This window comes from Biomphalaria glabrata, chromosome 9 (genome assembly GCF_947242115.1).
Source record: "Biomphalaria glabrata chromosome 9, xgBioGlab47.1, whole genome shotgun sequence".
Classification (NCBI taxonomy): domain Eukaryota; kingdom Metazoa; phylum Mollusca; class Gastropoda; family Planorbidae; genus Biomphalaria; species Biomphalaria glabrata.
In genome coordinates, this window is record NC_074719.1 from 2,803,671 (window position 1) to 2,824,676 (window position 21,006).

General features: G+C 34.2%; 2 protein-coding genes across 12 annotated transcripts; one reads left to right on the plus strand and one right to left on the minus strand.

Moving 5' to 3' along the window:
• Window positions 1-298: 298 nt before the first annotated feature.
• Window positions 299-8,434, minus strand: LOC106077683 (zinc finger protein 724-like). 3 transcript variants are annotated; one of them, XM_056041766.1, is made up of 4 exons: window positions 8,348-8,434; window positions 6,083-6,362; window positions 5,219-5,386; window positions 299-4,206 (listed from the first exon to the last, which is right to left on the minus strand). In XM_056041766.1, exons 2-4 carry the CDS (start codon window positions 6,224-6,226, stop codon window positions 3,061-3,063), a joined length of 1,458 nt encoding a protein of 485 aa, XP_055897741.1. In that variant the 5' UTR covers window positions 6,227-6,362; window positions 8,348-8,434; the 3' UTR covers window positions 299-3,060. The 3 variants fall into 3 exon arrangements, with proteins under 3 accessions (XP_055897741.1, XP_055897740.1, XP_055897742.1); XM_056041765.1 differs by having other exon boundaries at window positions 8,319-8,386; XM_056041767.1 differs by lacking the exon at window positions 8,348-8,434 and having other exon boundaries at window positions 5,219-5,390; window positions 6,083-6,223.
• Window positions 8,303-19,136, plus strand: LOC129928254 (zinc finger protein 383-like). Of its 9 annotated transcripts, none has more exons than XM_056041770.1 (5): window positions 8,476-8,562; window positions 9,233-9,611; window positions 11,621-11,904; window positions 12,472-12,639; window positions 15,912-19,136. In XM_056041770.1, the coding sequence occupies exons 3-5, from the start codon at window positions 11,761-11,763 to the stop codon at window positions 16,683-16,685; spliced, it is 1,086 nt and encodes a 361-aa protein (XP_055897745.1). In that variant the 5' UTR covers window positions 8,476-8,562; window positions 9,233-9,611; window positions 11,621-11,760; the 3' UTR covers window positions 16,686-19,136. The 9 variants fall into 9 exon arrangements, with proteins under 9 accessions (XP_055897749.1, XP_055897748.1, XP_055897745.1 ...); XM_056041769.1 differs by having other exon boundaries at window positions 8,489-8,673; XM_056041777.1 differs by lacking the exon at window positions 15,912-19,136 and adding an exon at window positions 14,264-14,432 and having other exon boundaries at window positions 8,495-8,673.
• The last annotated feature ends 1,870 nt before the right edge of the window (window positions 19,137-21,006 follow it).

Below are 21,006 nucleotides of genomic sequence, written 5' to 3' on the forward strand. Positions count from 1 at the left end.
CAAGTAAGTAAAATGAAAACATTTTAAGACAAATTAAACATCAAGTTGCCAGCACTGGCGGATCCATGGGGGGGGGGGGGGGGGGGGGGGGGACGAATTTTAGTATAGAATTCACACAATTTGTATACAAATTTGTTACTTATGTTAATAATATATACTAATTATTTATATTTCAACCCTATTTTTTTTTATTATTTCGCCCCCCCCCCCCTCTAGTATGTTGACCGATTTGGTGGGGTCGGAGGGGGCGATGGTATCAATCCCGCCCCCCCCCCCCAAAACACTTTCAAGTTGGGGGGGGGGGGGGGGGGGAGGGCGGTCCAATTTATTTGTAGAAATCACAGCTTGCTAACAGAATCAATTAAATATCTATGTGATTAAAACTTTTTATTGATATTTTAACCGATCCTTATATTATGTCGTTCCCTGTTTGTCGTTTGGGAAAGGGGGGGGGGCGAATACCTCTACTGCCCTTCCCACCTAAACCTTTTATGGAGTAATCATAGTTTGTGAACAAAATTAGTTGAATTAATATATAAATTTTATATTATGTCGCTCCCGTTCTGGTATCTTGGTCGATTCGGTGGGGTTGTGGGGGAGGGCGATTGCATGTACTGCCCTTCCCACTCTAGCCCTCTTAGTGGGGGGGGGGGGGGGCGCGACCTATTTTTATGGAAAATCATAGTCTGTGAACAAAATTAGTTGAATATCTATTTAATATAAACTACTTATTGATATGTGAACCCATTGTATATTATGTCGTACCACACTCTAATCTCAAATTTTATCATTAGTAAATTTAAATGAAAAAGGGTTGCACCAGGTGGGAAGGGCGATATATGCAATCGCATTTCCCCCATAGGACAAACCAATACTTTTTCTTTTAGTATTATAGTTAAGAAATTACAAAATTTAAAAAATCTGTCACTAATATAATTTATATATATACTATAAATTAAATTCTTATATCGAGTCACCCTACTTTTTTTTTTTATTCTTTAATGCCAAATGCAATCTTTAGCAGAAATTATTAAAGGAGCGAGGATTAATCGTTTTCACTCTACCGCCCCTCCCATTTCCAGAGTTTATGTAATTTCACATGAATTTATCATAATTATTTTAAGAAAGACTTTGCTTTGTTAGAATTCAAACGAAATTTTTCAGTATAAGAATCATGATTGAGATGAGTTCTAAACCGAAAAAATTAATTTATAGTCGCCTTTTCCCAACCTTTACTCAATGGGATATTTTACTAGTTAAATTAATTTGGGACTATAACTCACAACTTATACTTCAATTTCATTGAATATTATTATTCGAATAATTTATTTCAGCGTCGATCCTCAAAGCCAAAATCTAAATATGTGGGGTATCTTATCTTTTCAAGGAACAAATCAGTTTTATTTGCAATGTATTCAGGGCCTATAAATTCATATTAGAATATTTTTCAAATACAATATTTTTCAAAAGGTCCTTTTTTTAATAGTATGAATAATGACCTTTAGGTCAGGAGAATGCGTTTCTGCTGTGAAAAATGCAAGAAAACGCTTTTGGCGTAGGGGCTTCGCCCCGAACTTCATCGATGAATGATGAGCTGTAGATGTGCGGAGAATGCGTTTCTGCAGTAAAGAATGCAAGAAAATGCTTTTGGCGTCTGGGCTTTGCCCCGAACTTCATTGATGAATGAGCTGTAGATGTCAGGAAAATGCATTTCTGCAGTGGAGAATGCAAGAAAACGCTTTTGGCGTCGGGGCTTCGACCCCAAACTCTATTGATGAATAATAAGCTGTAGATGTCAGGAGAATGCGTTTCTGCAGTAAAGAATGCAAGAAAATGCTTTTGTCGTCGGGGCTTTGCCCCAAACCCCACTAGGGAACCTAATAGCGCTGCCCCACTTTTTCACAGAAGGTTGAGAAATGCTGCTTTTTAAAATTCTCATATATATATATATATATATATATATGTATGTGTGTGTGCTGTACACACGTTTATGCATAGGGTTAGGAAAAAAATCACCCCCCCCCCATTCCAAAGTTCTGGATCCGCTAGTGGTTGCCAGTGACAGATCTTTGTAGAGAAAGCTAAAACGGCCCAGGAGGACCTAAGTCCAAGTTGAGCGTGCTATCTTTCATCTCTAAGAGTTATTCTTGAAATGCCCTTAAAAAAACATGGGATTATGAAGGCCAAAAAAGATAAAACTAGAAAAAAAAAAGAAATTTCTGAATATTTAAGCTATAGGCATACTTTTGGTATACTCAGTCTTAGAATCATGAGTTCTTTATAAAAAAAAAAATAATTATCCATTCTGGATGAATGTGAATAAATATCTAGTAAGCTGTACATTAAATGCACCTGAACTGTATATATACACACATGATGCTTCAAAAAGAATATGCCAAAACCATTGTCCTATATTTAACAATACAAAAAAATATGCCTAATAGGACACAAGTTTCTCAAATAACTTCAAGTTTTTAGTCCAAGATGCTCAATGTGACCAACACCACCAGGACAGCATCAAGCTGATATGAAAATTCCTCCCAAAAGCGCTACAGGATGTCCCCTTCCTATGTGTTGTTAGCAGCTGTTGCTCAATCTTTCATGCTATTGACATTTACTGACAATAAAAACTTTGTCTTTAACCTGCCCACACTGAAAATGTTTCTGCCCTGTGACAATGAGAATTGTTTTTGCAAACTCAAGTACACAAAACGCCTTATCTGCTAAAGATTCACCATTTTGTGTGTATAAATATGTAAATCCTCTCATGCCGTTTAATAAATGAGGAATGAGTTTCTTTTGAAAAAAATTTCATGTAACTGGCTTTTTACTAAAATGAAACCAACCTGTTTTTTTTTTAAATTAGAGAACTGTATGATTTTTTTTTTCCCACAAATTTAACTTTTTATTCAAATGAATTATCTGGTGCTGTTTTAAAATTGATTTTTTTTTACATTTTACATTCAAATGGCTTTTCACCAGAATGAATGAATTATCTTGTGCTGTTTTAAATTTGATTAATGAGTAAATTCTATTAGTTCCCCTTTCAGAATTTATGATCTATAGGGCAGATAATGTTAAGGGCATCAGTTTCTGATGCCCACAGTTAACGAGGGTGTCATGTGGAAGGCACAAATACCAACCGCTTTTACTTTTCAAAATTAGACAATGAAATTGCTTTTTACAAGTATGAATAATCTCATGATGTTTTAAAGCTGATGATGTAGTGAATTTATTTTGACAAATTTGACATTGAAATGGCTTTTCACCATAATGAATCATCTCATTCTGTTTTAAATTTGTGGATCCCTTTAATTCTTTTAGACAAATTTGACATTTAAATGGCTTTTTACCAGAATGAATATTTTCATGCTCATTTAAATTAGAGGATTGGTTAAACTTTTTTTTACAAAATTGACAATTAAATGGCTTTTTACCAGAATGAATCATCTCATGCATTTTTAAAGTTGAAGAGGTAGAGAATTCTTTTTGACAAATTTGACATTTAAATGGCTTTTTACCAGAATGAATCATCTCATGGATTTTTAAACTTGAAGAGGTAGAGAATTCTATTTTACAAATTTGACATTTAAATTGCTTTTTACCAGAATGAATCATCTCATGTATTTTTAAATATGAAGAGGTCGAGAATTCTTTTGGACAAATTTGACATTTAAATTGCTTTTTACCAGAATGAATCATCTCATGTCTTTTTAAAGTTGAAGAGGTAGTGAATTCTTTTTGACAAATTTGACATTTAAATTGCTTTTTACCAGAATGAATCATCTCATGTCTTTTTAAATATGAGGAGGTAGATAATTCTTTTTGACAAATTTGACATTTAAATTGCTTTTTACCAGAATGAATATTTTTATGCTGCTTTAAATTTGAGGATTGGGTAAATTCTTTTTTACAAATTTTACATTTAAATGGCTTTTTACCAGAATGAATCATCTCATGTCTTTTTAAATATGAAGAGGTAGAGAATTCTTTTAGACAAATTTGACATTGAAATTGCTTTTTACCATGGTTCTTAGAGATTGATGAAGTACCCAATGATTTTTCAGCAGAAACCAGCTGGAGAGTTCCATTTTCATTTGAACTATTTTGTTCATCTTTAAAGTTTCCAGCATGCACATCTTTGTTATGAGAATTTCTAGGTTTATCTTGGTTTGAAGTCATATCTTGATTTGGATTTATTTTTTGCTGTAGAGTGAAACAAATAAGACTTGACTAAAACAAATTAGTAATATTCTTTTATTCCTATTTGAAAACAAAATTCTTCAACTACAGAGGACTAAGAGAAGACTTAAATAAGTTTTTAACATTTCATTCTCTTCAGTCAACAAGAAAAACACACAAATACTTTTTTCAAATCACAAAGCTTATAGAACCTGTTGTTGTATCAATTAGTTTGGGTCAGTTATATCACTAAATTTAAAATAGATTCAGAGTGTACCTGGTTCAGATGTCCAAATGGTTTGAGGCAAGCACGCCCCTTTTATGAACTATGTGACCCGAGAAAGGCTTTTATCTCGTGGCCAGGATGAGAAATTGGCTCTTCACCGATCTCTCTATCAGGAGGCCCCTGTCAACTAGGTGATCATTTATTCACACCCGTCTTGGCATGTTGCACGCTCTTCTGAGCCCCTGCATTAATTTCTCCTTTCATGTGTGGCTGGAAGCTCAAACCCCACATGGGGGCCATCCTAATGCCTATGCTGTCCCATAGTACCCTTGAGGGGACCATCACCATGTGTATGGGCCCCTTTGGTAAACGGGCTGCTGGGGGGTTTCGGACTGGCTTAGCGAGCCTTTTTTCCATCCCTACAACGTGTTATGTAGCCCACTGAGAGCTATGTTTGCTACCGTACTTTGCCTATCCACATTCCTGGGCGGATGTTTCCACCGGAGGGCCAAAGCTGAGGTGCATTCCTCTGGCCAGAGTGTACCAGCTTTTTGCAAACTTTGTTTGCTTATAGTTCTAAAACAATTTATGAATAAACATGACGTTTGGAACCTGGTTAATGCTATGCGATGGCACTGGGTCAAGGTCAATGTTTAAATCATCATCTGGACCTACCTATGTTTCACTATATTTTCTTCACCTTTTCATAATAACATTGGTACCTTAGTCCTATTTTTATTATATGTTACAAGTCATGTTTTAAATAGTCTGCAGTTTTTAAGGAATTTATTTTAAAAAAAATTGTCCTACCTCTGATAAAATTGATTCCCAGGTTTGACCAATGAAGCTGAATCCAGGTGTCTCTTTAAGGAAAGAAAATTCTGTCTTCTCATTTTTCATAACATTGCAGAGATCATTGGTAAAGTCTTGTTTTAACTCATCTATCATTGGCATTGAATGAATTTGTTCTCCAGATTTCTTTCTCAAGAGAATTGAAGTTATAAATTAAAATCTCATTTTCAATATAGCTGAGAAGGGACTATGTTTTTCTAGTGTCCCTTTTTATTAAGATAATTACTTCTATAAGATAAATGATGCTCTGGCTATAATTCAAAAAACAGAAATGGAAAAGTGGTTTGAGTGTTAGGACAAGTCCCTAAGAGCCTGTGGAGTCTGGGAGCGCATGAGGCGCCCTGACCGCACTTCCCGTGGTGGAGGCTGTCCAGGCCTGAGCAAGCTATTATAGCACAGTCCAGGACAGGCCATTTGGCTCATAATTTCCAAGGCTATGGCCAAATTTCAATTCATGGAGCCCCCGCTGCGGTGAAGAAGAGGAAACTGTGCCTCATATTCTGTTTGACTGCCCCAGACTTGCTAATCTCCGTCTCAACAGGCCTAGGAAACCAAACATTGTCGACCTGTATGGTGACATTTATGCACTACCCAAGACAGCAGGGTTTCTGTCCAGGGCTTTAGTAAGAGAGGATTTGAGCTTCTCAAGCCCTCACTCAAATGGAGTCTGATGATAATGATAAGAAAAATCATCTCTTGGTTCTTCACCTATGTTTATATACTTCACAACAGAATTTTAAAAGTGTCAAAATATTTAAGCATGGTCAAAAATGTTTTGAATACAATTTTAATTTCTTAGGCAATAAATAAAATGTGTCTTACCTGTGTCTGTTCTTCTAAACTTAATTTAGAAGTTTCATACATGGAACTGTCGTCTGTCATCTCTGATTCTAATGACCAATCTATCTCCTCACTTTTTAGGATAGTTTTAAGTTCATTAGTAAAGTCATGCCTTATGTCATCCATGATAAGAGTTTCTAAAAGCAATATATATGCTTAAACTTTTTAACAATTTTCGAATGACATTTGTCAGCTTATAAATCCAATTTTGTCATAGCATCATTATAATTGTGTGGCTGTACAATTCCAATAAAGGCTGTTCCTGCAACACAAAAAAAAAAAAACAAGGAAATAGTAAACTTCCATGAATGTACATTTTTAAAAGTACTTGTATAGAAAGTGTAACTCTGCCAAGTTGTTGCAACAACAAAAAAACACACATAAAAAAACAAGAAAAACCTAAAATACCGGTATATTTTTCTTTATAAAGGTAGGCTTAATTAAAGTCTTAATAAGAAAATAGGTCAAACACTTCTTATCTTCTAGATTTCAGACGTTACTTCAAAAAAGAAGATAATTATGTCCTACTCGTGTTCCTATGTCAATCTAGTCATGCATATCTGCCAACTGGTTGGCTTTCCTTGCTGATTCAGGCTACCCAATACCATTCTCTAATGGCACTAGGCAAGAAGGAGCACTTGTACGATTTTGTCCTAGCATATGGAATAAGAAATGTGCATATCTGACTTTGTGTCTGAGTATCTTTATAGGTTTTGTTTTCTATTTGTAAATTATTGTTTAAATGTTTAGTGTTTTATGTATTATAGCTGAAGTGTCTCTAAATTAAGTGATTTTACTAATGGTGTTACTGCTGTATTTTGTATTTTCTAGTTTCTTTATGTTTTCTTGATCCCAACAGAGGATGCATTTTCTAATATTGGCCTAACTAATGTTAAATAACATTTTAGATATATGTTCCCATTTTTCTTTTTAAAAATGTCTATTGATAAGTTGAAACTGTAACTAATTGCCAATGTTTATGTGTAATTAATGGAAAATATTAAGTGAATATTACTTTGCAGACAGCTAAAGAATGTGTGTTTCTAAAGTAACAGAAAAGAGGGCTTTGTTTTTGGTAGGATAGAATGATGAAACCAAAAGAGGGTCTGGTGTAATTCACTTTGTGTAGAGAATTATGTCATTGCAAAAAAGGTTTGAAACTAACAATAGATAACTTTAATACCTTCTATTTTCATAAGCCCATCACTAGCACAGTGGCTTGATCTCATATATAAAATGCATTTAAAAAGTGATCTGGGTTACTTTCACCCAGATACCTCATTCTTTTCCCACCCCTTTTCCCAACTGGTCTAGACAAGTGATAGGATCATAGCACATCTAAAATGCTAAAGCATGAAATAGCACTATATAAAAACAATTGATAAAAATATTTCTATTCTCATAAATTTAGATCATTTATAATATTACTAGGTGGCTGAGAGGTAAAGTGCTTGGCTTCCAAACCTAGGGTCTGAGGTTCGAATCGTAAAGACTGGGATTTTTACTTTGGGATCTTTAGGGTGCATCTAAGTCCACCCAGCTGTAACGGGTACCTGACTTTAGTTGGGGAAACGTAAAGGCAGTTTGGCATTGTGCTGGCCACATGACACCCTCTTTACCATGGGCCACAGAAACATCGTCTGTTCCATAGATCAAAAGGTCTTAGAGGAGAACTTCACTTATTTTTTTATAATATTACTAGCAGTGCGCACCATCTAAGCCCATTAATAAGTTTTTATGTGTTTTATTGTTTATTATGGCCAGTATTGTTCCTAGGCTTTATATTGCTCATTATGACTGGAACGCCCCTTCCTTTTCCTTTTTTACATTTAAAAAAAAAATGGGTCACAGTAAATCTATTAATAAACTATAATAGATCTAAGTCTAAGTACTAGCTTATTAAATAAGTCATTATAAGTAGAAGTATTATAATGAATATTCTGTATAGATCTAGATTGACTAGATTATAGACTAATAAATAGATAGAAATAGATTTATAGATAGATCTCTAACTTCTAAGTCTAGTTTTAGTAGATTAAGTATTAAGTATTATACATATAATTATAATAGTAAACGTATTACACTATAACAGTATTATTAGATTATATATGTCTTATGTCTAGAATCTATATCTAATAATAAAAGTAATAATTTAAAAACTTTAGTCTTTATTAGATCTAGACTTTTTTCTAATAAAAACTGACTATATAAGGCATACTTGGTATGTAATAGTAAAACAGCACCTACTTAAATAAATCGTAACTAGCAATCAAAAACCTATATTTATTGTAGTATATATAGGTCTGTGGTTGTATTCTATATAGCCTTCGTAACTTCTTCTATAGAGAAATGACTTTTGTAATTTCTTTTACTGAAAATTGGGCTATTCGCGTCTGACACATATATAATTTTTATTTTCAGCAACAAACCCTATCCTATAATAATAATAATCTTTATTATCCGTAAGGAAATTTGTCTTACAATTTGTGCATTACCAAACAAAAAACATTATAACTATAAGAAACCAAAGTGTACATTCACACCAGACTCACTCATAATTTACATGTGACAAAGTTTGTACCAGATTGTTCTTATTTAATGATTTGATTGCCAGGGGAACAAAAGAGTGTTTGTGTCTGTTTGTCTTTGCTATCGGTGTCTTGTATCTCTTTTGTGATGGTAAAATCACAAAATCCTGACACAAAGGGTGATTCTTTATTTCAAGGATCTTGTTAGCTTTTTTATAGATGTTTGGGTAATGCAGCATTGTCGGCATTGAGGATTCTATTAAGTTTATTCCTATTTTTAATGCTCAGATTACCATACCACATTGCAGATGTGAGCGTGATAAAACATAGCCAAGGCCTTTTCGCTAACATTAAACGAGGACAGTTTTCTTAGTAGTCGTAATCTTTGCTGCCCTTTTTTGCTGATATAATCAGTATAATCAGTATTTGCAGTAAAATTTAGTTTATTGTCTAGGATAGTACCAAGGTATTTAAAGGTTTGCACAATTTCAATAGTCTCTCCAGCTACAGAAACAATATCATTTTCCTTCTTGTCCCTGCGAAAATCGATTATCATTTCTTTGTTTTTTTTTTACATTTAATAATAAAAAAATTATCTTTACAGTATTCTTCAATGTGTTCTAATTCTTTGAAATACTCATTTACGTCTGAGCTCTCTGAGAGCAGGGCAAGAAGAGCCGCATCATCAGCGAATTTTGTGAAGGAGCAACAAGAACTATCGGATTGAAAATCATTGGTGTACAAAATGAACCACATAGGCGATGTCACAGCCCCCTGGGGCGCCCCTGTGTTAACTATGCGTTCATTAGATATAACATTGTTTACCCTAACCCTCTGAGCTCTCTGGGTCAAAAATTCATTAGCCCATAGTATTATGTATGGACTAATCTGCAACGCTTTCATCTTTTCAATGAGTAAATGAAGTTGTATAGTGTTAAAAGCTGATGAGAAATCAATAAAGAACAATCTTACATAAGTGTTCGGTAAGTCCAGATGTTTGTAGACACAGTTTAAAATATTTAGGATGGCATCGTCTACACCTTTACCCTTTTGGTAAGCAAATTGTAAAGGGTCTAACTTATTGCAAAGATCATTCAGAAGAAACATTTTAACCAATTTTTCTAAACATTTAGAAACAATGTAAGTAAGTGAAACAGGTCTATAGTCATTCATTTCCTTCGGTTTGTAACATAATGATAATCATTTAGATTTTAGATCTAAATACTGGTAATAATAAGTAAAATGTTTTACATGTTTCGGATGTTCCTTCGGAGTTGAAGATAATTACTTCCTAGTCCAAACCTCCCGCAGGACGACGGGGGATGGGAGCGGGCAGGGTTTGAACCCGGGACCATCGATAAATCTGAACGACAGTCCAGCGTGCAAACCGCACGACCAGGCAGCCATCCTAAGATAGTAACAGCACTAATGACCAATAACAGTAACATATTAACAATGTTTAATAATTTGTTAGTATATAGCCTAATAATAAGTATGTATCTATATATATAATATTATAAATATATATATATTATTTATATACTATAATTTATATATTATATATAGTATTATTATTATAGAGTATTAGAGTCTAGTCTACTCTAGTAGTATAAATATCATAATCATTCATGTTAAGTAATGAATGACATTACTAATGAAAAAATATTTCTGATTTGATTTCAAGTTTTTTAGATTTATCTGAATATATACTGAATATTGAACAGAATTTGACAAATTTATCATTCTGTGAACTGCCTTCTCTTCCACAAGCACACATCTTAAGGGTTAAGTTAGATGGGGATAAGGCGATTATATATATCGTCATCACACCCGATCCGACTCTGTATCTATCATCGGAATCTTTTGCTTTATCGTTTAAGGTTGGGTGAGGGCTGAAATGGTAAAATTCAATACACTACCCTCAAACTTGACTTTGCATTTACTAATGATTTATGAGTGGCTGAATTTTACATTAGAGCCCGGAAACATCTCTACCTCCCCTCCCCAGAATCCTTTGATGTGTAGGCCTAAATTATAATGTGATTCCACACCCCGCTCCCCCCCCCCCCCCCCCCGGCATTCTGTGATTGTACTTTTTTTTTTTCGTTTTGTCAGCTTTTCTTTTGAATCATGAACATTCTGTTGAAAATTAGTTATTGTTGGTATTTTCGTAATAAAAAATGCGCTAAAAAAATCAATTATCTTCAGAATTAAGTCTGTATTGAAGAATGCCTAATTTTCTGCCTTGTCAAAAAGTGCCAGATTTCCTGGTCGCAGGTGCCTAAATTACTGGGAGCTTAAATTTCCAGACACCTGCGAATTGTGAGTCAGAAAGAATAAAATCATATGCTAATAGCAGAGCTGAGTTGTCACCCAGTTCACCTACTGTACACACACTCACCCTTTTCCATTCATTGGATCAAGGCAGACAACCTCAGGACCTCAGGTCAGAGGTCATTTAGCTTCCCTCCCCTTATCACTGATAAAGCAAAGAGGGACGTCCATGAACCGCTAGCAGAAAATGCTATCTTCTGGATGTGATGTCATCCTGGACGTCTTAGCTAACTTCAAAGTCAGATGCACATTTCTTATTCCATATGCTAGGACAAATTCGTACAAGTGCTCTTTCTTCCCTAGTGCCATTAGAGAATGGTATTGGGTAGCCTGAATCAGCCAGGAAAACCAACCAGTTGGCAGATATGCATGACTAGATTGACATAGGAACATAAGTAGGACATAATTATCTTCTGTAACGTCTGTAATCTATAAAATATGATAAGAAGTGTTTGACCTATTTTCTTATTAAGACTTTAATTAAGCCTACCTTTATAAAGAATAATATACCGGTATTTTAGGTTTTTCTTGTTTTTTTTGTGTGTGTTTTTTTGTTTTTGCAACAACTTGGTAGAGTTACACTTTCTATACAAGTACTTATAAAAATTTAAATTCATGGAAGTTTACTATTTCCTTGTTGTCTTTTTTTGTGTTGCAGGAATAGCCTTTATTGGAATTGTACAGCCACACAATTATAATGATACCGGTACTATGACAAAATTGGATTTATAAGCTGACAAATGTCATTCGAAAATTGTTTAAAAGTTTAAGCATATATTGCTTTTAGAAACTCTTATCATGGATGACATAAGGCATGACTTTACTAATGAACTTAAAACTATCCTAAAAAGTGAGGAGATAGATTGGTCATTAGAATCAGAGATGACAGACGACAGTTCAATGTATGAAACTTCTAAATTAAGTTTAGAAGAACAGACACAGGTAAGACACATTTTATTTAATGCTTAAAAATTGTATTTGAAATAATTTTGTGATGCATTTTGTTCCATTAAAAGTCAAATCAATTTTAACCATGTTAGATATGTTGACACTTTTAAATTCTGTTGTAAAGTATTTAAGCTTTGGAGAAGAACCAAGGTCATTTATCTTATAGAAGTAATTATCTAAATAAAAGTGACACTAGAAAAATATATTCCCTTCACAGCTATTTGGGAGGCGTGGTGGCTGAGCGGTAAAGCGTTTGGCTTCTGAACCAGGGGTCCTGGGTTCGAATCCTGGTGAAGACTGGGATTTTTATTTCGGTATCCTTGGGCGCCTCTGAGTCCACCCAGCGCTAATGGGTACCTGACATTAGTTGGGGAAAAGTAAAGGTGGTTGGTCATTGTGCTGGCCACATGACACCCTCGTTAACTGTAGGCGGCCACAGAATCAGATGACCTTTACATCATCTGCCCTATAGACCACAAGGTCTGAAAGGGGAATTTTACTTTACTCACAGCTATTTTGAAAATGAGATTTTAATTTATAACTTCAATTCTATTGAGAAAGAAATCTGAAGAACAAATTCATTTAGTGCCAATGATGGATGACTTGAAACAAGATTCTACCAACAATCTCTGCAATGTTATGAAAAATGAGAAGACAGAATTGTCTTTCTATCCAGAGACATCAGAATTCACCTTCATTGGTCAAACCTGGGAATCAATTTTATCAGAGGTAGGACAACTTTTATTTTTATTATATAACAATTTCTTTAAAAACTGTAGCAGACTATTTAAAACATGACATGGAACATATAATAATAGAAGCTCTAAGGTACCAATGTTATTATGAGAAGGTGAAGAAAATATGGTGAAATATAGGTAGGCCTAGATGGAGATTTGAACCACTGACCCTGATCCAGCACCTTCGCCTAGCAGCAACCAGGTTCCCAAACACCCACTTTTGCTATCTCACTCTCTAAAAAAGAGCATTCAAACGCTATTATAATATTGTTACGAATTTCACTATCCAGGCTCTCTGCAAACTGCACCATACACCACCAACTTAAAGAACTTGACAACTCAGGGCTCCAAAGTAACGTAACACTTTAATAGTTGAATAAATAACAGCCAACACTGTACAATTGGCAACACGTACACTGTACAAATATCTCTCGATAACACCGTACCGCCGTATCAAACTCTTGCACTGACCTCTCCGTCTCGTTCCGGGCTTGCACGGGGTTCAACAGTTCAGGACTGACTTCACACACTAGGCTCGTTGTGTCGGACTCTATCGCAGACCAAGATCAAGACGCAGTTCGTCTCAACTGTACTTGACAGTACTCCTCACTGAACCGTCGTAATGCTCGTACAGAACCACACCGTTGAACTGTGCTGTAGTCGACTGTGTTCTGAACCCCTGTCGTGAACCTTCCTCTCGTGAACTGTGCTGTATTGAGCCCCTTTTCTCGACCGTCTTGACTGCGACACCTCCATCTTATATAGGGTCCCTACTGGCCTTCTCGAACCGGACAGAACGCCGCTCGACGTTTCTAGGTAGTCAGATGACTACAACTCTCGTGACGCTCCTGAGCTCTATTCACGACGTCGATCCTTCCCGAACCATCGTGTTGACACTCGTCTTGGCTGACCGTTGTAACTCGTCATGGTTGACCGCTCGTCTAGCGCTGGCCTGGGGCGATTTGCATCGGCTGACTACACTCACACCACTACTCTCATCTGTGCCACCACCAGGTTTATAACAATATGTTGCATGTCATGTTTATTCATAAATTGTATTAGAACTGAAAGCAAACATTTGTTTAAAACTTTCTTAGAGCAGAGTTTGCAATAAGCTGGTAAGCTCTTGAACTAATTGTTTTGTAGTGAACTGTCTTAAATTAAAACTTCACTTCATGGGTTAGGATTAGGGTTAAAGAGCAGAAAAGATGAATCACTGAAAAAAAAATCCAAAGAAACCATTTAGACTTCAAGATGAAAAAAATTGGCTCATCTTGTCACATCTTGAATCTAAAAACAATGAATTAGTATAATGAAAAAAAAAATGTTTCTTAATTATTTAATGAGAAGCTGTGTTCTACGTTGAGTAAAGTGAAATCTGGACCTCCTTCAAATTGTTTCTTCAGCATTTGGGCTGTTTACCTAACACACAGCAGATGAGTATTCTAGCTATGTGAGTGACAATCAGGTCATTTCATTATCACTTAAGATACTGATGCTACTGATGTAACTGCGGTTAAGTCTTGAGAAATATATTTCCAGCGTAGTCATGGCAGAATAATTAATCAAATAGTATGGCCACCTTTAGTCTTGAAATGTCTATGAATTATCTCTAGAACACACTGGAGTTTTACCTTGGCTGCTAAACAAGAGGAAGACAGCATCCAAGAATGGACAGGCCTGTCATTGATTGAAATTCTGTCCAAGGCAAAGGACAGAGAAGAATGGAGATACATTGTTGGCAGATCTTGTGTGCTGCCCCAACAGACTAAGGGATAGGTGAAGGTGAATCAATGTTATCATCTAACATCCACTTGCCTTCAGCCGACTATTCATACTTAAAAGAAAGGGACACAACAATGAATAATAATAAACATTTTGAAGTCCTACACAAAATATTTATTGCATAAATTATACTGTGCTGCAAGTTTGGGGGTTATTAAAATATTCAACATTCTAAAGTGGATTTGCATTAATTAAATTACCACTTAATAAACACTTGGCTAGAATTACTGGATGGTAAACAACACTTTAAACAAGCACAGAGTTCATAGCCAATGTTGTACTAGTAGAGACAATTTGTAAAGACGTAAGCATTAAGTAACGACAGTAAACCATACAGCCCAAGGTCTTCATTTTGTTGATGTTACCTTTGTATCATGATCTCTTTGGATCTTTTATTATAATTCACTCTGTCTGTCTGTCTGGCAAACGTTTACAAACTTTATTTTGCCCACACCCAATCTCAGTTCAAGTTGAAATTGTGCGCACAGTTACATCTTGTGCCTGATAAAACATGAGTAAATGAAAAAAAATTAACCAATTTGTTAATTTATTATTTTTGGTAATGAATTATTTTGTTTGGTACCAACCAAGGAAAAGAAATTATACTTGACTGATGTTAAATTAGTCCCCATTTTTTATACTTTGTGTAGAATATAAGATCATTGCTTAAAAGTTTGAAACTAACTAGGAAACCTTCTCTTTATATAAACAGTTTTCTGGCACAGTGGTTAGTGTAGTTGCTTGAGGAGGCTTAAGTCCCCATTCCTATTCCAGTTGTACAACTTTTTTTTTTTATATAAAATACACTGAAAAGCTATCACGATAACCTTCACCAAGATTCTCCCTTTCTTTCTCACCCCCCCCCCCCCCCCCCCCCCCCCCCAAGTCCAGACAAGTGATAGGATCATAGCCCATTGAACTAAAGGCATGAAAAACAGGTCCAGACATGTGATAGGATCATACCCATTGAACTAATAGCATGAAAAACAGGTCCAGACCAGTGATAGGATCATAGCCCATTGTACTAATAGCATGAAAAACAGGTCCAGACCAGTGATAGGATCATAGCCCATTGAACTAAAAGCATGAAAAACAGGTCCAGACCAGTGATAGGATCAAAGCCCATTGAACTAAAAGCATGAAAAACAGGTCCAGACAAGTAATAGGATCATAGCCCATTGAACTAATAGCATGAAAAACAGGTCCAGACCAGTGATAGGATCATAGCCCATTGAACTAATAGCATGAAAAACAGGTCCAGACAAGTGATAGGATCATAGCCCATTGAACTAATAGCATGAAAAACAGGTCCAGACAAGTGATAGGATCATAGCCCATTGAACTAATAGCATGAAAAACAGGTCCAGACAAGTAATAGGATCATAGCCCATTGAACTAAAACCTTTTTATTTTTCCTAATAGGAATAAAAGAAAATTACTTATTATTTTAGTCAACATCTTATTTGTTTCACTCTACAGCAAAAAATAAATCCAAATCAAGATATGGCTTCAAACCAAGATAAACCTAGAAACTCTCCTAACAAAGATGTGCATGTTGGAAACCTGGAAGATGAAGAACAAAATAGTTCAAATGTAAATAGAACGCTCCAGCTGGTTTCTGCTGAAAAACCATTCTCTACTTCATCAATCTCTAAGCATTGCTTTAGAAAAACATTTAAGTGTGACTTATGTCAAAAACAAATCTTTCATAAATATAGTTTAAAAGTTCACCTGGCATTTCATTGTGGAATCAAAAAATTCAAATGTCAAATTTGTCTAAAAGAATACACTTGCTCCTCAAGCTTAAAGATGCATGAGATGATTCATTCTGGTAAAAAGCAATTTAAATGTCGAATTTGTCTAAAAGAATTCTCAGCCTCCTCTACTTTTAAAAGACATGAGTTGATTCATTCTAGTAACAAGCCATATAAATGTCAAATTTGTCTAAAAGAATATACTTGCTCCTCAAGTTTAAAAATGCATGAGATGATCCATAGTGGTAAAAAAACATTTCAATGTCAAATTTGTAAAAAAGAATTTACCCAATCCTCTAATTTAAAGCAGCATGAAAATATTCATTCTGATAAAAAGCAATTTAAATGTCAAATTTGTCTAAAAGAATTCTCTACTTCCACAAATTTAAAAAAGCATGAGATGATTCATAGTGGTAAAAACCTATTTCAATGTAAAATTTGTCTTAAGGAATTAACTAAATATTATTTAAAAAAGCATGAGATACATCATAAGTTGTAAGAAAGCCAAATTGTCAAATTTGTAAAAAAGAATTTAGCCCAATCCTCCAATTTAAAGGAGCATGAAATTATTCATTCTGGTAAAAAGCCATTTTAATGTCAAATTTGTCAAAACAAATTCATTACATCATCAGCTGTAAAACATCATGTAATGATCCATACTTGTAGAAAGCTATTTAATTCTGGTAAAGAGACATTTAAATGTAAAATTTGTCTAAAAGAATTCAATCACTACACAAATATAAAAAAGCATGAGATGATTCATAGTGGTAAAAAGCTATTTAAATGTCAAATTTGTCTAAAAGAATTCTCTGCCTCCTCAAGTTTAAGAATGCATGAGATGATTCATTCTGGTAAAATGCCATTTAAATGTCAAATTTGTAAAAATGATTTACCAGATCCTCCCATTTAAAGCAGCATGAAAATATTCATTCTGGTAAAAAGCAATTTAAATGTCAAATTTTTCTAAAAGAATTCTCTACCTCCTCAAATTAAAAAAAAGCATGAGATGATTCATAGTGGTAAAAAGCCATTTAAATGTCAAATTTGTAAAACAGCATTTAGTCAATCCTCTAATTTAAAGGAGCATGAAATTATTCATTCTGATAAAAAGCCATTTAAATGTCAAATTTGTCAAAACAAATTCACTACATCATCAGCTTTAAAACATCATGTGATGATCCATACTTGTAAAAAGCTATTTCATTGTCTAATTTTGAAAAGTAAAAACGGTTGGTATTTGTGCCTGCCACATGACACCCTCGTTAACTTTGGGCAATAGAAACAGATGCCCTTAAAAATCATCTGCCCTATAGATCATAAATTCTGAAAGGGGAACTAACAAGCTATTTCAATGCTAAATTGGTCTAAAAGAATTCACTCATTCCTCAAATTTAAAACAGCACAAGATATTTAATTCATTTTCATGAAAAGCCATTTGAATGTAAAATAATCAATTTTAAAACAGCACCAGATGATTCATTTAGATAAAAAGTCATTGTTCAATTTGTAAAAAAAAATAAAAAATCATGCAGTTCTCTAATTTAAGAAAACATGAGGCTTCATTTTGGTAAAAAGCCAGTTAGATGAAATTTTTCTTTAAATGAGCTCTCTCATTCCTCATTTTTAAAACAGAATGAGATGATTTACATATTTATACACACAAAATGGTGACTCTTTAGCAGATAAGGCGTTTTGTGTACTTGAATTTGCAAAAACAATTCTCATTGTCACAGGGCAGAAACCTTTTCAGTGTGGCCAGGTTAAAGACCAAGTTTTTATTGTTAGTAAATATCAATAGCATGAAAGATTGAGCAACAGCTGCTAACAACACATAGGAAGGGGACATCCTGGAGTGCTTTTGGGAGGAATTTTCATATCAGCTTGATGCTGTCCTGGTGTTGTTGGTCACATTGAGCATCTTGGACAAAAAACTTGAAGTTATTTGAGAATCTTTTGTCCTATTATGCATAATTCTTTTTATCGTTAAATATAGCACAATGGTTTTGGCATATTCTTTTTAAAGCATCATGTGTGTATATATATATAGTTCACATTCAACCAGAATGGATTATTCCAAATGTAACTTAGATTATTTTTTATTTTTTTAAATATATTTACAAGAATAAGTCTTGATAAATAATACAATATTTTGAACATCAAATAACATGCCATGGTTTACTGTAACACAAAAGTAATTAGGCTTGTCTTTGGGTCCAAAGATTAATGAGGAATGCAGTATTTCCCATGGCTATGCAGTCCCAGCTGTGACCTAAATATTTTGCCATTAATGATTTATAATAATGAAACGAATATGTGTCAATAATTTAACATGTTATTCTGGTATCATGTTTTAGAGAACTTTCTGCTCTTCCTTTAAAGTATGAAGGGCATATTATTTGTTAACAATAACATGTATTACAAACTAATGTTAGTGAAAAAGAGATTCAATTTATAGTTATATTTAGATAATTTTATGCATAATGACCTGCAAAGCCAGTTGCAATGCTGTTCTATGATTTATTTTGAATATTGAGACTTTATTTTATGCTAATTTAATAAACTGAAAATCAGAACTCTCTATATGAGCAGGACAATGTCTAAACCAGGCTTCTGTATAATATTCACAATGAAATAAATTCTTTTAAAATGAAGATGTGTACACTTGATGAATATGTTTTGTTTGTTGATGCAAGACATGAAGATATTATGATAATAAAAATATATGATAAATAAGTTTTGAATGTCATTCTCTGAAACACTTTGAAATGGGAGTAGAATGGTGATACTAGTCCATGAATATAGATGACATAAAGGAATATTGATAATAAAAAATGTTTTTTCAAATAAAATTAAATACATATGACAGTTTTTTTTTTAAATTGTACTTAATGAGCATAAAGTCTTGATTCAATTGAATTCTTTTCAAATAAAGGTCTTCAATTAATACCTATACATTTTTTTGGTTATTATATTATAATTATATATCACAGTAACAAACTTTTTTATGTAAATAATTATTGCTTAGGACATAATAGGAACTAAACATTTTATGTTGATAAATACTAAGTAATTCTTTTGTATTTTCTTCAAAGTCAATGATTTGAACTTATTTAATGATTAAATGATAGTTTTGTAATAGAACTACAATACATATTATTTTTAGCGGTCCCTGAAAGGGGAAAAGACGCTATTAGTTTTGTGTGAAATGTCTGTCCGTCCATCCCGTTTAGATCTCGTAAACTAGAAAAGATAATAAAAATCTGACATCACAATATTTTAGACCATTCAAAGTTCTGATGCAATTGCTACTTTTTACTTTTCTGAAAGCGAAAAATCTAATTTTTAAAATCACTTATGCAAGCAGTTTTTTCATAAAATACACCACTTTTACAACTATTCACTATTAAACACTTGAGGCTCTTTATTAGGGGAGACCCCCCCCCCCCACTGTTTTCCATATTTATAACACATTTATGCAAACAGTTGTATATTTGTATTGTTAAGTTATGTAAGTTCTGTTATACTAAGTACTATATTTACACACAAACAAATGTTTACTATTTTTTTAAAGAGAAAAAATCTATTTAGTATGCATTATAAGTTAGACATAATTTAAAACGAATAGTAATCTTGTAAACTGCATTTTTGTTGATATTGTTTTTGTGGAAATGTTTTTTTCTTGAGGATTCGAATAAGAGATTGAGCCTTTTCAAAACAATTACATCAATTATAAGACATCAGTTAGGCCAGGGGAGGCACGGTGGCTGAGCGGTAAAGCGCTTGGCTTCCGAACCGGGGGTCCTGGGTTCGAATCCTGGTGAAGACTGGGATTTTCAACTTCGGAATCTTTGGGCACCTCTGAGTCCACCCAGCTCTAATGGGTACCTGACATTAGTTGGGGAAAAGTAAAGGCGGTTGGTCGTTGTGGTGGATACATGACACCCTCGTTAACCGTAGGCCACAAAAACAGATGAACTTTACATCATCTGCCCTATAGACCACAAGGTCTGAAAGGGGAACTAGTTAGGCCAGGTTCACATCTGAACTTTACATTTACTTTCACCTATCCTTTGATCTGCTGGACCGTTGGGGCACTACACAAGATCTGTCAACCTTCTTTTTTCATTCTTATCTGTCATTGGTCTTAGATATAATTTCATTCGGATATTCTTGCTGAAAATATTGAAGCCTGCCTGGGTGGACCACTTCGGTGGCCGATTTTGAGTTTGTGTTTCCACACAAACTGGCTTTGTAACCTTGTATATGATTGTTTTAACTACATATTTTTTAATGAAAACATCTTGCAAAATTACCATACGTAAAATGTAAATTATACAAGGTTAAATGAGGTTACCTCTCGGATTGAATGTTTGTTAGTTAGTGAGTCATCCTCTTGTCTAATTAAATATGTGAGAAAAATTTAAGGGACCTTAGATATGAGCAGGGAACCTTGAGCTTGGTGATAAAAAGGTATTATGGGATACAGAGAGATTGAATTGATTTTAGCAACTTTGCAATACATATAGAGTTTTCTTGTGTCGAAGCAGGACGTTTTGGCGCGAATGTCGTTTTGACGCAAGGGACGTTTTGGCGCGAATGTCGTTTTGGCGCAAGGGACGTTTTGGCGCGAAATACATTACGTACGTTCATTGTATTATTTCTTTAAAAAGAATTCTGCATATTTATGTTTTGCATGAGTGTTTGTGTTAAGACATATTTTTCACGTACAGAAGAAATATTTGTGTCCACTTCTTCTGGTATTTAAGTTTGTTATGCAAGTATTGTTAAATCTCTAATATTACACAACACCAGGCTGCCAT

Excerpts from the sequence above, each read along its gene's own strand:
- LOC106077683 (XM_056041766.1), bottom strand. The coding sequence starts at position 6,226 with ATGGATGACATAAGGCATGACTTTACTAATGAACTTAAAACTATCCTA. Across the intron at positions 5,387-6,082 it reads GTTTAGAAGAACAGACACAG|AAATCTGGAGAACAAATTCA; the intron begins GTAAGACACATT and ends CTCTTGAGAAAG. Across the intron at positions 4,207-5,218 it reads GGGAATCAATTTTATCAGAG|CAAAAAATAAATCCAAATCA; the intron begins GTAGGACAATTT and ends TTCACTCTACAG.
- LOC129928254 (XM_056041774.1), top strand. The coding sequence starts at position 11,761 with ATGGATGACATAAGGCATGACTTTACTAATGAACTTAAAACTATCCTA. Across the intron at positions 11,905-12,471 it reads GTTTAGAAGAACAGACACAG|AAATCTGAAGAACAAATTCA; the intron begins GTAAGACACATT and ends CTATTGAGAAAG. Across the intron at positions 12,640-15,911 it reads GGGAATCAATTTTATCAGAG|CAAAAAATAAATCCAAATCA; the intron begins GTAGGACAACTT and ends TTCACTCTACAG.